Source organism: Folsomia candida, unplaced genomic scaffold, assembly GCF_002217175.1.
Source record: "Folsomia candida strain VU population unplaced genomic scaffold, ASM221717v1 Fcan01_Sc008, whole genome shotgun sequence".
NCBI lineage: Eukaryota > Metazoa > Arthropoda > Collembola > Entomobryomorpha > Isotomidae > Folsomia > Folsomia candida.
Window position 1 is genome coordinate 6,416,304 of NW_019091200.1, and position 17,364 is coordinate 6,433,667.

The 17,364-nt window shown below is 40.3% G+C and overlaps 2 protein-coding genes across 2 annotated transcripts; one reads left to right on the forward strand and one right to left on the reverse strand.

Moving 5' to 3' along the window:
* Nucleotides 1-3,653: 3,653 nt before the first annotated feature.
* LOC110853088 (deoxyribonuclease-2-alpha) lies at nt 3,654-9,109 on the forward strand. Its single transcript, XM_022101318.2, has 6 exons — nt 3,654-6,064; nt 6,312-6,486; nt 6,985-7,543; nt 7,633-7,763; nt 7,830-7,928; nt 8,426-9,109. The coding sequence occupies exons 1-6, from the start codon at nt 5,850-5,852 to the stop codon at nt 8,570-8,572; spliced, it is 1,326 nt and encodes a 441-aa protein (XP_021957010.1). The 5' UTR covers nt 3,654-5,849; the 3' UTR covers nt 8,573-9,109.
* Nucleotides 9,110-10,531: 1,422 nt separating this feature from the next.
* Nucleotides 10,532-15,043, reverse strand: LOC110853608. Its single transcript, XM_022101893.1, has one exon. It carries the CDS (start codon nt 15,041-15,043, stop codon nt 10,532-10,534), a length of 4,512 nt encoding a protein of 1,503 aa, XP_021957585.1.
* Nucleotides 15,044-17,364: the final 2,321 nt, after the last annotated feature.

Sequence of the window (17,364 nt, forward strand, 5' to 3'; positions counted from 1 at the left end):
CAATTTTGGGCAATTCTGACTTCCCTCCCGTCTTATTGACTTCCTTTCATTTGATTCCTACAATGGGGATTATTCTGGCCATCCTCCCGATTTTGCACTGCTTGGGTTTTACGGCGTCGGGGATTGCTCAAGGAAGTGTCGCAGCGTTGACACATTCTTTGATCGGGATCGTCAATGCGGGCAGTTTCTTTGCCGGGTGCCAGGCCGCCGCAGCGAGCTCCTCTCTCATCGGATGTCTCGTTGTCCTGCTCTGCTGGGTCGTCGGCCTCTTGTTCTGCTGGGTCGTCGGCGTCCTGTTCTGCTGGGTTGTCGTCATCGTGTTCTGCTGGTGCTGGGTCGCCGTCGTGCTGTTCTGCTGGGTCGTAGTCGTCCTGTTCTGCTGGTTCTGGGCCGTCGTCGTCCTGCTCTGCTGGGTCGTCGGCGTCGTGTTCTCCTGGGTCGTCGGCGTCGTGTTCTCCTGGGTCGTCGGCGTCCTGCTCTGCTGGGTCGTCGTCTTGTCACTGGCCTTTTGGATATTCGGGCTGCCCTTGTGGCTTAAAGATCCTTGGGGATGGTGGAATGGTGGTGACCATTAAAATGCTACAGGGACACCAGGGTATGGACATTTTGTCACTTTTCTGATATGATTTGTGTAAGCAAAATGTGTAAAACGTGGATTTTTTCAGGGCAAATGTGTCAGATTTTCCATGCTTGCAAAAAGTATTGGCAGCGGATCAGATTACTTCATCGGATTATTTATTTCCTGATGATTAAGGATTCTATCTTTAATTAACGGGGAGTTTTTTACAAGTTTCATGACCTGGACATTAAATAATTAAGGACTATGTAATAATTTTAATGTGATTCTGCTATTGTGAGTCACAATTTGTGACCATTTGTTTTAAGAGAATGTGCATTTGTACACGCGGATGCATATGTATTATAGTTTTCTTACTATTACAACTAGATACATATGTACCTACATGCAAAGTTAAGAAATATTTACATAAATAAAGTTTGTATTTCACGGGTGCAAATGCAAAGAATGCAATTGAAAAACTGCGTTATCTATGTCACTTTGTTGATGATGATTTGAAGATTACATACAACTACATACTCTCGTATATTCCATATAGTATATTCATCGTATATTTCTATGAATTGTTGACGGTTGCCGTATGATTTGCGAGGATATGGTCGAGACAAGTTTGTGGACAAGTACACAGCCTGGTACATTTGGCAAGTACAGACACAATTAATATTTTATTTCCAATATATTTTCAGAAACACAATCAGTGACTTTGAGATATTCTATTATTTTCAGAATTTGCAAGTGACAATTTTGGGCAATTCTGACTTGACGTCCTAAAATGGGGAATATTCTTGCGGCCCCCTGCCTCCCGATTATGCACTGTTTGGGTTTCACGGCGTCGGGGATTGCTCGAGGAAGTGTCGCAGCGTTGACGCATTCTTGCATCGGGATCGTCCATGCGGGCAGTTGCTTTGCCAGATGTCAGGCCGCCGCAGCGAGCTCCTCCCCCTGCGGATGCATAGTCGTCCTACTCTGCTGGGTCGTCGTCTTGATGTCGCTGGCCTTTTGGATATTTGGGCTACCCCTCTGGCTTCAAGATGTTTGGGGATGGTGGAATGGGGCTGACCATAAAAATGCTACAGGGACACCAGGGTATTAACATTTTGCCTATTTTACTAATTTTATGATACGAATTGTGTGAGGAAAATGTGTAAAATGTGGATTTTTACAGGATGAACGTGTCAGATTTTGCATACTCACCAAAAGTATTGGGAGCGGATCAGATTAATTCATCAGATTATTTAATTATTAATTATTAAGATTATTAAGGGTTCTATCGTTGGCTTTGATTAACGGATACATAATTAAACATAATTGAGTTTTTTTTACAAGTTTCATGACCTGGTCATGAAATATGTAATAATTTTAATGTGATTCTGCTATTGTGAGCATTTGTATTAAGAGAATATGCTTATGTATGTACACGCGGATGCATAGGTATTATAGTTTTTTTTACTATTATAACTATACATATGTACCTACATACCTATATTAAATTTAAGAACCTGTTTGTTCCATAAATCACAAATTACTATTTACCACCAGTCTTAAATTAACTTTGACATGATCGTGTTACGTATGTTGTTATTGCCATGTCTCGCCTCGCCAATGAGTCCGGCTGGATAACGATTTCTAGATAAGTCTTAATTTTGTTTAATACTCATCTACGTGCAAGACAACTTTTTTTATGTAATCATGACGTAAATTGGAAAATGGGTGTAAAGTATGAATCTATTAATAAATGGGGTGCTGATAAAATATTTAGTACAAAACTGATTACAGTATGTATATACATCTTTAATGGTCGAATCGATTTCAATTAGCCTCGACTATATAATACGAGAAACTCGACACCCAACAACAACTTAGGATTAGTCATTGTCTCTGATTCCCTGAAGACTAATTTGCATCTGATTCATTAAATGAGTTAGTTTGCTTAGTAATTGGTTTACTCGTAATTGTCATTTGGGTGAGACATTGTATTGTATTACGCGACATGATACCAAACCCAGATAATACTAGATATGTACATACCTATGCATACTGGTGACAAGTTCAAGTTCAATCCTCAAGGTAGTAAAGGTATGTTATGCATATCTCCAATAACTGGTGGTGACGGTGACCATGCACGATCAAGGCATTGAATAAACGCCTTCTTGTCCAATTCAGAAGATGAAGGTGGTAATGGAATTGAGAATGACCTCATAATTAGGAGGATAATTCTGCACATGTAGTGCACACAATCTTTAATTTAGGTATTTTATTTTTCTCAATTATTTTATCAACAAAATAATTAAGAAACACCTACATCTTGCATAAGTATAAATAAGGCAGCCAGTAACCCAAATACGTGTGTATATGTTTAAACCTTATAAATATGTACCTTGCTTATGTATCTATTGTATTTTACTCGTTTTTACCTTACTTATTACGTAGGATGCACATACATAGTTACATAGGTTTTCCAAGGTATTTTTTTACCCAACCATCCATAAATGATGTGATTGATGCCTACCTGCCTGGTAAATTGCCCAATCCTCATTACTTAATTGTATAAAGAAAGGAACGAATACCTGGTTTTTAACGTTTTTGACGGTTCAAAAGGCAGACATCAAACGTATTTATTAGTTTGGGCAATTGCCAACAGCAAAAAGTTTGACGATGACGAATATGATGATAGGTTTTGTTAGTTAATTCCCAATTCATGGGATTAAATTGCACTTACTTTACTTATGAAGCCAATGACATTTTTATACCTTTTTATAAGAACTCCCCTTCAAAATGCACCCCGTCCGTCACTCGCAAATGATACGTAAAAGGAAAAGTCAAAGCAATTTCGTTGCAAAAAAAAGTAGCAATCTTTTTTGGCACATTTTCTTCTCATGCAAAAACACACAACCTTGGCCAATAATATAATGGATATGTTAAGTTGCATTTTAACGATTTTCGACCTGTGCCATTTCACATAACGAGTCTTATTTTTAACTCGATTTGGCATTTATGTACTTAACAATACATGGCCAATGCATATAAAAGATTCAGCGGCAGAGTTTCTTCCCCAGTTTCAGAAATGTCAAGCCGTTGTCTTGTCTCAATTTGTTAAGAGATCGCTCACTCAAGAATAATTCTGCCGTAGCAAACAAAATCTATCCAAGCAGAGATACAGTTTCCTATATTTGACCTATCATGTCGCCTGAGAGAGTCGTTCCCCTTGTAAATATTGTATTAATCTAGGAGATCAATACTTTTCCATTTCTCTGCGCAATTTCAGTTAACCAAACAAAGAACCAAAACCAAACCTCAGAGGTGGATCAAGTTGACATTTTCAAATGTCTAGCTTATTTTGGGACAATATAAGTATATCATTTATCTGAAGGAGCCCTAAATAAATATCCTCTCCTCTCACCAACCACATTTCCCTTTAAAATTGCACACCTCCTCCGTCATGAGAATCCCTTTACATTTTTGGTTGGACTCCATCCAGAAGACTTGATCTCACCGGACGAGTAGAATAATGAAGTCGAACAAAGGAACAAATTCGAGGATGCATGCATGAGGATGTATGTACGAGAACTATCTATCTGCGTACAGAAATGGAGACGAATCTATCTCCAACATCACGTTTAAAGTACCAGCTCGATCATTCTTACAACAAATATCTATGTGTGGATATATGTAGCGGATTATTATGTGATGCTGGTCTTGTGGTTCTGTAAAAAAGAGTCTCAAAGCTCAACAATCCATCCAATCCAGCAGTGAATGAATCAGATTCAAGCACATCCCATTATCATTACGCGATTTTCTGCAGGGTAGAGATACACAGATAGAGTTGGATAGCATCACTACGTACAGATACTCGTGTATGTAACGCAGTGATGATGAGGATTTTCCTTTATAAAGCCACACTTTCCCACAGAGAGATTCCATTTATCCTCAAGATGTAACCGGGGTCACATCTCGCATTCCTCTCTCTATTTCAAGTTTTTCATCTCACAACCGTGTTTTTAACATATTACTTAAATAGCATCGAAAATGGTGTCATTTGTCGAAATACTCAGTGATTTATTTGTAACGAGAAGACGCCACAGAAATATTACTTCTTGGACACACGTCAACCTCAAAGTATTACTTTTTCTTCCCGTACTTGTCCTCTTGTGGTCACAAAACGCCTCGGCTTCCCCACTTCCGCAACCCTCCAGTGCATGGAATCAACCCGCTCTGGCCATCAACACGATAAATCCGAGTCATGAAGCGAAAAAGAACATGATAGGGCATCACAATGGGGGAGGAAGTGGAAGTACGACTTCCGGTGGAAAATCATCATCTCCTCCGAGTCAAAACGGTCACCACAATTCTAATAACGGTCACAACAACGAGCTCCAGAGGAAGAAAACTTATACGTGGAATACCATCATGCACTATGGACTAGCGGGCGGAAGTGATCATAATATTCGTCACAAGGCCAAAAAGTTGAGAGACCATGGCAAGCTGCCATGTCCGTTTGACCAGATAAGGTCATGGTTTGATGGAAAGTGTCGTCCAGCCCCGAGATTCAGCCTGTACCGGGTGGGCTGATAAGAACAAGTTATCTCATTACCAGAAGACTGTAGGTCTTACTATTAATAGTGGTATTTGTTTAAGTTAATGTTATCCTGCATTATAAAAAAAGACTGTGAAGAACCAATCCATGTATTGTACTCAAATTTAATTTTGTTATCTTACAAAAGTCAGCCCTGCAGATATTTAGTTGTGAAGTTGTCGAGTCAGGACAATAATTTATTTTATATTTTATACCCGTATAAATAATCCTGAGCAGAAGAACTGAATACAAAAACCAAACCTATAACCACCGGAGGATGATGTGATACGATTATTCTCTTCATGTCATCGTAATGTATGTGCATACATACGCTAAAAGTAGATATTATGCAAATGTATAGAGAGTTCAGTAAATGTGTGGATGTATGTAGTAAGTATTTCATAAGTTTAGTTTAGATCAACAACTTTTCCTTGAGAGAATACATGTTCAGTTTGTTGCCTGTCGTTTATTTGGAGAGATTCAAATTATAAAAGTTGTAAAGTTTTAGAGTGACTTGTAGAAAAAGAAGAGAAAGCTGTTTTATTACGATTTATCACATTTTATTGTCGTCTCAACTTTTCCTCGCGTTTTATCTCACTCAATTCTGCTTATAAGGAAGAAGAAGAATAAGAATAAGACACTGTTAAAACAATAAAGATTTGCAAGTTACAACTCTACAAAGTTTGACCGTTAGAGTGTATGTGCATATTGTTTGCAATTATGACGATTCACAACGGCTACAAAAACCACCACCATCATCAGCATCACCTTGTGCAAAAACTGTTTTTCTTATTCGCACTCGTCATCATTTACACCACCAGCTGCATAACTGCGACAAGGATCGGTGTTAATAGGCATGGTGGCGGAAATGAAGCAGTGAAATGCAAGGATGACTCAGGGAATGATGTCGATTGGTGAGTAATAATGATAACAATCGGCAAAACAGCCTTGTCAGGATCAATAATTAATCAATAATTAATTGTGCTGATTCGTGTTTGCGTCACTTCATAAGAAAATGATAATGGGATGCCCATAAGTTTTATTTTTTTGCACACGCACATTTATTGACCAAACAAAATCAAAGTCATTCATTCATTAATCAATTAATCGACGTCATTAATTGAGTCATTTATTTATCGACATGGATATTTTTATGTGTAGGTTTATCGCCTACAAATTTCCGAAAATTCATGACTCTGCCAACCCCTATATTCGTCAGGGTCTTGGTTACGCCTTTGTCCTTCCGGGACAGAGCGATTGGCAAGTATCGGTCGGAAAAGGGATTGACAATCCCGACTCCTTGGTGGGATGGACGTTGAGACCCTTGTTTCACGAGGTGATCACATGCACAGATTTACATAATTTTTGTGGCTGCAATTTGTGCATACTTTTTAACTGGGTGAATTATTACTGCTGTCAATTAATTTGACATCGTTCATCTCAATTAGAAATGTGGTACGCATGCTTAAATATTTACATATGCATGTATATGAATGCCATGCATTAGGTACACGCATGTATTAAACAATCAACTGCACTGCATTGACTGACATTAGTTTAGTTAATGCAGCATTGCATTTTCGGTGATTTTTGTCCACTGGAAATAATAAATTTAGACGTTTTGGAAACATAACACGCAACATAGCACGAGTCCAATTGATGTCCATTTTAGATTATGTAATTGAAACAAGGAAAACGAGCCACGAAACGTCCAGAGATTAATTGTGACGATTTTAATAATCAACTGCAATCTAGTTCGCCACATGTGTCTCACTTATTGTTATTAATATTAAGCATTTCCTAATTCTGACAACGCCACTCTTTTATTTGAAAGGATGTCAACACTACAACCAATCTGGCCTACATTGCATACAACGATCAACCCCCCACCGGTCCCACGATAGACTCTGGTGGTCATACGAAAGGCGTCATTATCACAAAATACCAGGGGGGACTGTGGCTACAACATTCTGTCCCACATTTCCCAAATTTACAGGACAAATACAGCTACCCAAAGACTGGAGAGAATAATGGGCAAGTCTTCCACTGCCTGACGCTAGAGTTGGACCAGGTCGATAATGTCGGGAACATTCTCGAATTCACGAAGCCCCACGTGTTCAACTTTTCTATTCCGGACGAGCTTGGCAAGTCGCTCCCAAATTTGGAGAAGGTCGTTCGTCATGGGCATGCAAAACTTGCCGAAATTATGATGAGTCTTGATGCTGCTGATTATTATCAATTTGTCGATCTTTACAATAATTCTGCTACGAATGGAAACAACGATGCTTACTACACGTACAAAACCAAGTCTGACTTGAATTACCAAGTGGTCCAGATAAAAAATGCGGATCGTGTGTTGGACTGTTATGCGAAAGGACCTTCTTTTCACGAGGGTAAGTATGGATCGGAATTATTCATGCATTTTTTATTAGCATAATTATTATGCAAAATAACTTTACTGGATAATCTGTCACGCATCCAGAAATTTATTCTGGCTGGATCGCTGGGAGTTTAAAGTCCGAGTTGGATGTTCAATCTTGGCTAAATGGCCCAAACCCGTACCCATCCAATTGCACGTCAAGTTCGACAAAAGTGTACAACATTGAGGATAAGGTTAATAATTGCTTATAATCATTATTATATTTATTATTATGTCACTTCTAATTTTATTTTTTATAGGATGTCGCCGGGGTGAGATTTTCGACACATCATGATCACGCAAAGTGGGCTGTTGCAACACAACGACCGGTCGTTTGCATCGGGGATTTGAACAGAATGGTGAGAGAAAAAATAAAAACAAAGTACAAATGTCATACACGCTTTGTACGTAGCTCATTAAAATTTAGAGATATGTCACATTAGATTATATGGAGTAGGGATGTCTTGTCTCATTTTTACCCCCACGACGTATCTCTTTAAACCCACTGGGAAGTATCGGATTTCATTTTGTGATACATTTCCTTTGTTCTCTGTTTGTGGTTTGGCTTGTTGTTTGTCATGTCAAAGGAGAGATAAAATTTCTTGGTTCCATTTCACTTTAGCGAAATATTAATCTCACCTCAGAAAGGGTGACGTGTTTCACGTTTTATTTATGTATGCAGTTAGAGGTGCTTCTATATACTGCCTGTGTACTGTACATACTTTCGAGGAGAATGCTGAGAATATGTAATACTCCATAAATCTACTTATGTGTCATTCAACTGGGTCTTTTCAGAAGATAGCATTGTTACGGCATTAATCATTATGATGATATTTGAACAGTAGCTTGTTTGCAGGAACATCAAACCAAACGTGGCGGAACGGTAAATTGCTTTACAGAAAAGGCAGTCTGGAAAATTTTTAAGGGGATGGTCGTAACTACACAGCCCTGTCCGAAACCTAAGAAGTTGGCGAAATTGTCGAAAATTAAATTAAGGTCTTAAGAGAATATGAGATATCAATGTCTTATCCTTTACTCTTATTTTTATTTCAACCCAAATATATTTTAAAATATTCATGTTAAAATACAAAATACGTGTTAATTGGCTTGCGGAGTAGAAGAATTAATTTTCTTTACATTTTCTTGATTAATTTATCTAATATCAATTCAATATCGCTCCCTGAAATCAGCTTGCTGTCAAAAGGGTGGACCATTAAAAAAATGTCATCCATGTCAAAACCTATTATGTTTGATAAGTCGGTTATTATTTTATACCAAGAAGTTTACATATCATTTGTACATTTTTTGTTCATATTTATCGGGATCGATAAATGAATCATCGTCTAGATATTTAATTCGTGAGTAGAGATGATGCATTTTCTTTGTTGTGTGGGTATGAAAATTTGATGCAATGGTTTGATGTGCATGCATGTGAATCGTAAAATACAAAATAAAATACTTATTTAATATAAATGCATAACTGCAAACTGTTCTAAATAAATTCCATGCCTGACATAGTTTAAGTCAGTGTTAAACTTTACCCTTGATTCCATTTATTATTTACATTATTTATCATGTTATAAATATATTTTTTAATGCAAGAGTTTCTTCAGTTCATATGTTGTGCGAAGGAATTATTGATAACTAGAGTAGAGGCCCGTTCAAGAACGGGTTCTAGGCTCCCAGAGGGGGTGTGCCCATAGCGCAAAATCCCCTACGCTACACTTCAAATAATTCCCAGTGGAGACTTTGTCCATTGTCATAATACATATGTACGTGCATCAAATCATACATTTCAATTTCCCTGATCACGGAACAATTTGACTTCCCCCTCTTGTAGTGGCTGCATAGGTAACTACTTAAATTCCCGTCGCGTGAGGGTGGCTGCATAGCTAAACACTTAAATTCCCATCGCGTGGGGGTGGCTGCATAGGTAAACACTTAAATTCCCATCGCGTGGGGGTGGCTGCATAGCTAACTACTTAAATTCCCGTCGCGTGGGGGTGGCTGCATAGCTAACTACTTAAATTCCCGTCGCGTTGGGGTGGCTGCATAGCTAACTACTTAAATTCCCGTCGCGTGGGGGTGGCTACATAGCTAAACGTTTAAATTTCCACAGGATGTGGTGGCCGAATGGCAAAAACCTTAAATTTCCAGAGAGGGGGTGACTAGAAAACAAAACACTTAAATTTCCAGAGAGAGGGGTGATTAACTAACAAAAAACTCAAATTTCCAGAGGGAGGGGTGACTGCATAGCAAAAAAGTTAAAATTCCAGAGAATAGGATATGAATTTTATGCTGCTGGTATGTTTACAATTCTACTGCAAGAAGATAGAGACAAAGTGTCGCGACAGAGTCATCATGGGTACGCTCAATGGTGTAGCGGAGCACACGCTGGTTGCGTAAACTCCATTCAATAGTAGTGGGGCGAGTTGCATTGAGAGCCACAGGGACCCAGCCAGCCAGGCAGCCAGAACTTAACAATAGCTCTTTATGTATATAGATAATGTATGTATGTTGTTGCGAAGGGAATATATCAGCTACCCGCTGATAGCTTTCGCGAATTGTGGGTGAGGTTTTGATAAGGTCTGCTTTCCGATGGCAACACAAAATAAACCCAATGCACACTTATCGGCTAGGGTTATTTACTTAAACTGGATTTTATTTAATTGAATCCCAATTTTACTAATATTTTACAAAAAATGGCGAGAGAGCTAAAAAACATAACTGACTCTCTGCTCATAACAGCGTAAACTGACGACTTTCTCTTGCCAAATTCTTGCGGGAACTTTGCATGAAAACGTGGTGTGGGAAAAATGAGATTTCTCAGAACTCACTACTATAATCATTTACAATATCCTCCCACTTTCTTTTGTGAGAGGAGCAAACAAAAGAAACAAACATGAAAACATTACTATTACATTGAATCATAAACACCACATTTTACTTAAATTCCTAGGCGCTAAGGTTGCTTAACTTTCCTTCCAAATCGGGTTCTTGTCTCAGCTTCTTTTTCCAGATTTCTCACAGCATCTTGACTGGAAATCTGCTTCACTTTTTTCACATCAGGAACATCCCTTGTAGAAACTTCTAACGAATATAAACGTTGCAATGGACGAGTCCAAATCCCATGTTGGGTTTTCAACTTTGCAATTCGGATCTGACCATCTCTTCCTTGAATCAGCTCCAGTATTCTTCCCATTGGCCACAAAATGCGCTTTTTATCATCCGATCCGATAAGAACGACATCTCCCACATGGAAATCTGGGAGCTTCTTTTCCTTTCCTCGTTGAACTAATAGGGATAGATATTCGCTGCGAAATCGCGTCCTCAGTTCTTCCCTCATCTTGACTAAACTCTTATGTTGATTTCGAAGAGCTTGAGCATCCAGAGCCATTTCTTCAGGAAATTCCACTTCTCGGTTGTCCTGTAGAAACATGGCAGGGGTCAGGGGCACCAAGTCGTCTTTATCTTCAGAAATATAAGTAAGAGGTCGGCTGTTTATCACCGCCTCCACTTCGAACATACATGTCTCCAACTCTTTCAAATGAAGCTTCCTAGGACCCAACATCCTCTTCAATAAATCTTTGCAGGACCGGATGAGCCTTTCCCAGAACCCTCCCCACCAAGGAGAGGAAGGAACAATAAACTTCCATTCGATTCGAGTGACCTTTGTTTCTTGCTGGATCCTCTCCCAGTCCAACAAATTAATCGCATTTGATGCACCTTCAAAATTAGTCCCATTGTCGGTATAAATAATACTTGGTCGTCCTCTCCTGCTTATAAATCGATGGAGACTCAATAAGAATTCTTCAGCCGTCAACTGGGTTACTATTTCCAAATGCACTGCTCGGTATACAGCACAAGTGTACAAAACCATCCACACCTTCTCTCCAGTTTTCAGAAATAGTGGTCCAGCAAGGTCGATTCCTATGACTTGAAACACCCTGGCTAACTTGACCCTGGCCTCGGGTAGTGGAGCACACGGAACTTCACATTTCTTTGATGTAAATCTCCTACACACAGTGCAGCGGCTCAGAACTTTCTTTATTGCTTGACGAGACTGTAGTATCCAGACTTTCTCTCGTAGTTTGCTCATCATGATCTGCAGACCGGCGTGCTTGTTGCGGAGATGCTCTGTTCGGATCAACTGATCAACAACCAGACTATTCTTCGGGAGGAGGACAGGTTTCCGGAAGGCATCAGTATCGGGTAAATTCAGAATCTTCGTTTTCACTCGCAATAGTCCATCGTGATCTTGTTCAACTTGGAGACCATCAACGACACTGGATTCAAACACTTTCTGTTCTTCCATAAAAATAAACTTTTCAGCTTCCGACAATTCCCATTCCTGCAAACCCACTGCTGCATTTTTCTTGAAGCGATTCCTTATGGCTCTCATAATATATGCCAATACTCGGACGTTCTTATGAAATGAAGGCGACGCCTCCATGTACCACGGCAAGGAGGAGACGGTCGTAACCAGCACAATCTTTGCTGCCTTTTTCTTCTCCGCTAAAATTTCTTCTTCATCGGGACTTGCTTCCTGCAACGGCCACTCTTCTTCTGGCCCTTTTAACCAGCCTGGACCTTCCCACCACTTGGAACTTAACAGTTGGCTCGGAGTACATCCTCGTGATGGCAGGTCTGCCGGATTAATCAACCCGGGGACATGTCTCCATTCCTCGGCTTTTGTTAAGGAACAAATCTCTTTCACACGGTTCCCCACAAATGTTCCCCACTGATCGTTTCTCTTTATCCATGCGAGGGCTGTAGTCGAGTCGCTCCAGCATACGATTCGTAACCCCTCCATTGACAACGCCTTGATAACACTTGTCACCAGTCTCGCCGCGATGCTGCAGCCTAATAACTCAAGTCGTGGAATTGTTACCGGCTTCAAGGGGGCTATTCTTGCTTTTGCTTGTAAAAGTTGAATAGAAACACCATGTTCTCCTTCAATTCTCGCAAAAATTACAGCAGCATAGGCTAACTTGCTGGCATCGCTGAAAACATGAAGCTGGACATTATTGGCATTCTCTGAATTGAAAGCCCATCTTGGTATTCCAATCTTCTCTAAAACTGACACTTCTTTCCACCAGTCAATAAATTCTTTCTTGACGGAATCTTCAAGTTCTTCGTCCCAAGATTTCTTATCTTGCCAAGTCTTCTGGAGCAACCTCTTCGGAATCAACGTTGCTGGACAAACAAACCCCAATGGGTCAAAAATCTTCTGAATTTGAGAGAGGATGAGTCTCTTCGTCATCTTCCCGGTTGGCTCGTTTTTTGGGATTTCGACAAACAGCTCGTCTGCTTCCTTATCCCACGTAAGACCAAGTACTGTAGTAAAATCCTGGCGACCTCTTTTTATGACAGATGAATGCTCCCATTGTCGGAGTTCCATTCCTGCTTCCGCCATCATCATCACACAGGCCTTTTCAAAATCTTCACGTTCTTGGTGTGAATCCACTGATGTCACAGAGTTGTCGACGTAGAGTGAGTGAAGGAGTTGTAGCGCTATGAGACGTAAATCTTCACTTACTGACTTCAAGTGAAACTCAATAACTGCACCTAACAAGAACGGACTGCAATTGACTCCGAACACCACTCTTTTATGTCGCAAAATTTTGATTTCTTTTGTTTCCATATTTTTCCACCACAGAAACCGCTGATAATCTTGATCCTTTTCTGCAACTTGGATCATCTGGAATGCTTTTCGCACGTCGGAAATAACTCCTATTTTCTTCTTCCTGAATCTTAGTAAAATTGCAGGGATTAATTCCAATAAGTTGGGGCCTTTTTCAAGACAGTCGTTAAGCGAAGGGCTCCTTCCAACTTTACATGAAGCATCGAAAACGGGTCTTACTGGTGTTGTCTGACTTTCAGGCTTGATCACCGCTCGATGGGGGAGGTAGTGGCATGGTGAATCTGAATCCACTTTCACTTCGTCAATGAAACCCTCTTTCTCCCACTCAGAAAAGATCTTGTCATAATTTTCAAGTTGACCTTGACTCCTTAATTTGTTGGTGGTGGAGACGACACGTTTTTCCGCGACCGATTTGTTCCCCGGAATTTCAGGCGCTCCATCCAGCCATGGAAGTGTTACTGTGTACCTTCCATTTTCACTTTTTGAAACAGTTCTTAGGAAGTGCTGTCTCGCTGCTTCCTCACATTCTTCTCTTGATTTACTTTCAGACGGATCAGTAATTCCTATTGTCTCGAGATTCCATAAATCCTGGACACTGGACTCTGTAATTACTTGAGAGATTCCCATCATTGCTGTTGTACTTTTCTTGTCCCCATAAATAGGACCACTGAGTGTCCAGCCAAAAATGGTATCCACCGCGACAAGCCCACATTCTAATAATACTGGCTTTCCAACAACTAATTGTCCCCAGTAATCACTTCCGATTAAAATTTCAACGTCTTGACTGTCGACTATAGTATTTTCAAAATCTGTGAGCCATATCTTCCTCCTTTTCAGCTCCTTCATCCATGGGCCGACAGGAATCCTGGCAATATCACCACAAATAGTTGGGGCTTCTCTCATAAGAATTTCACGTGTGTGCTTTCCATCTAGACTTTGCACCTTGACATTGAAACTTTTGACTTTTCTTGGAGCTGTTAAGGTTCCACCAAACAGAACGTTCCTGGCCCAATCTTCGCCAACTAGCTCACTGCCCACTTTCTTGATTATGGCTTGACCTCCGGTCGACTGCTGGCTCCCTTCATCAAATATGAGGCGAACAACTTTTGACCCCTTCGGCCCAAGCACTCGAACTACCAAAGTTTTCATTAAAACATCTGTACGACACGTATGATTGGCATTTTGGGCGCTGGTGACTGGAACCGTGGCTTGATTCTGGTTTGGATGGCACACTTCATTTCTTCGTTCAATTTTCTTTTGATTAATTGGTAGAGTGGGACACATCGATCTAACATGAGATTCTTCACAAAAATTACACTTTAATTTTACTTTGCAATCCTTTGATCGATGTCCACCAAGCATGCACCTGAAACACAATCTATTTTTCTTCAAAATGTCACTCTTTTCACTCCAAGACAGATTCTTCTCTGCTCGATAGCACTCGGTGCTCCGATGATTACTTTTTCCACAGAATACACACGATGCACCTTGACCTACAAATAGGCCAGCCCCAGTCGGAATATCTTCTTGGTTGGAGAGCTTGTTGTGGCAATCCTTCTTTTTCTTATTAACGTGTAGAGTAGAGAATCCAGACTGGACAAGAGCTCTCTGATCCTCAAATTCTACTTCTTTCTTCAAAAATTGCATAATGAAATCTAACTCGTTCTTGGGGGGATTAAAAGTTGATCCATCAGCACCATTTAAGGGGCTTCGCTGCCATGCGATGAGAGTCTCCTCCGGTAGACTTGATTCCACCATCGGGTAAATAAATAGAGCAGCCTGATCAGCAGTCACTTTTAAGGATTCTAGCGCTCTGAGTGCCGACTCCATCTTATCATGAAATTTTGATAGTTGCACCTTTTGACTTTGAATTGTTGATCACTATCTTCAGTAGATCTCGAACATAGACTTGGACAAGCAATTTTTCTTTACCGAATCGCTCTTGAAGCGCATTGATAGCTTTAGGATAATTTTGTGCCGTTGGTGGGTAACTATTTACTAATTCGTAGGCTCTTGTGCCCTTTTCCATTGACTGAAGTAAATAGTGGAACTTATCCGCAACGTCAAGATCATCATCCTCGTGTATTTTCTTGAATAGCGACCACCAGCCCAACCAATCTTTTAATTCTCCTCCAAATTTCTTCAATTCAATCTTGGGGAGCTTAAAAGTTCTCTTCTTATGTTGAGAGTTGCCCGATGCTGTACTATACTCACTGCTACTTGGTGATGATGGTCTTGCGTCAGGATTAATTGTTTTACTCAATTTTCTCTTCATATCTCGAACTCGGTCTCGATATTCCTCTACTGGTAGACTTTCTTGTTCCAGTTCTTCATCTGTACATGATGCCTCAAGCATTGCGTCCAAAATCTTATTATCGATAACGATGACATCCGGCATCAACTCCTCCAACTTATCAAGCTTGGATTGAAGCACTTCTCGATCCGGTTCATCCTTTTCAAATTCCATCTTCGCTTCATTCACCGCTCTCGTCAGCGCTGCGCGAAGTGGGGCTCTCCTCCGTCGTAACTGATCCATGTTGAACCTCAGTAGATCAACAAACCCAAGAAACGAACAAATATTAATATATTGTCAATAAGACACAAAATTGGACAGATATCCACCTCAAATGCTCCCGAATGCTCAGGAGCTGGCCCTCAAAGAGGCAAAATACGTGAATCCACAGTTGGTGAAATAGAGCGGCTCCTCCTCCTCGAATCTCCTTTGAATCCGGAAGGGCTGATGGGGCACCGTCCTCTAACTTCCACCACAAGAACAATTGCTTATCAAACCACGAAGCCCACCCGGGGGCGCCAAATGTTGCGAAGGGAATATATCAGCTACCCGCTGATAGCTTTCGCGAATTGTGGGTGAGGTTTTGATAAGGTCTGCTTTCCGATGGCAACACAAAATAAACCCAATGCACACTTATCGGCTAGGGTTATTTACTTAAACTGGATTTTATTTAATTGAATCCCAATTTTACTAATATTTTACAAAAAATGGCGAGAGAGCTAAAAAACATAACTGACTCTCTGCTCATAACAGCGTAAACTGACGACTTTCTCTTGCCAAATTCTTGCGGGAACTTTGCATGAAAACGTGGTGTGGGAAAAATGAGATTTCTCAGAACTCACTACTATAATCATTTACAATATATGTAGTTATTTATTTTGTTGGGTTGTGGTTGGTTTTAAGTGGGAGGAGGAGGTGGGCGTGAAACTTAGGAGGGGAGCTTGCGAGGTTGATAATAACAGATATTGGTGCCCTTTGGATATGTGGTAGGGACCCATGAGTGTACTAAAACCCTGAAGTAGTTTGACTCCATGGCCACATTTGCGCCCGCCACACCCACTCAAAAATGCCCAAAAAACGCTTTCACTCGAGTTTTCACTCACTCAAATCCACGTCAAAAATCCAATTTTACTCGGATTTTGAAATTTCTTTCACCATTATACTCCCAGATAGTTGCTTTCTTCAATCCAATATCAAACTCAATTTTTCGAAATTTTTAGTATTTTTAAAATTTAAAATTCTGAATGAGCATTGTTGTAGTCATCAACAAAACAAATTATGTTTGCGAAATAATCATCAATAAAATTGAGTTTGATATTGGATTGAAGAAAGCAACTATCTGGGAGTATAATGGTGAAAGAAATTTCAAAATCCGAGTAAAATTGGATTTTTGACGTGGATTTGAGTGAGTGAAAACTCGAGTGAAAGCGTTTTTTGGGCATTTTTGAGTGGGTGTGGCGGGCGCAAATGTGGCCATGGAGTCAAACTACTTCAGGGTTTTAGTACACTCATGGGTCCCTACCACATATCCAAAGGGCACCAATATCTGTTATTATCAACCTCGCAAGCTCCCCTCCTTAGAGGACTTGTGGATAAATGTGTTGTTGTCGGTCTGTTGATCAGATCCGACTGAGCGAGAAGAAGAGAGTACCGCGGTGGCCAGTCACGATGGTTCAGTGGTGGGGCGAGTTGCATTGCTGGAAGACGGACCCAGGGATCATACTAACACTTTATTATTAGTGACTAGCGTATAGCCCGGCCAAGGCCGGGTTCTAGAGTGGGGGGTGTGCCCAAAGCGAAAAATCCGTCATACTATACTTTAAATAATTCGCAGTGAAGACTTTGTCATACTACATAC

Bases quoted from the DNA above. Each gene is read 5' to 3' on its own strand.
- LOC110853088 (XM_022101318.2), top strand. From the start codon at position 5,850: ATGTGCATATTGTTTGCAATTATGACGATTCACAACGGCTACAAAAAC. The intron at 6,065-6,311 runs GTGAGTAATAAT...TTTTATGTGTAG, and splicing joins TCAGGGAATGATGTCGATTG to GTTTATCGCCTACAAATTTC. The intron at 7,929-8,425 runs GTGAGAGAAAAA...GCTTGTTTGCAG, and splicing joins TCGGGGATTTGAACAGAATG to GAACATCAAACCAAACGTGG.
- LOC110853608 (XM_022101893.1), bottom strand. From the start codon at position 15,043: ATGGAGTCGGCACTCAGAGCGCTAGAATCCTTAAAAGTGACTGCTGAT.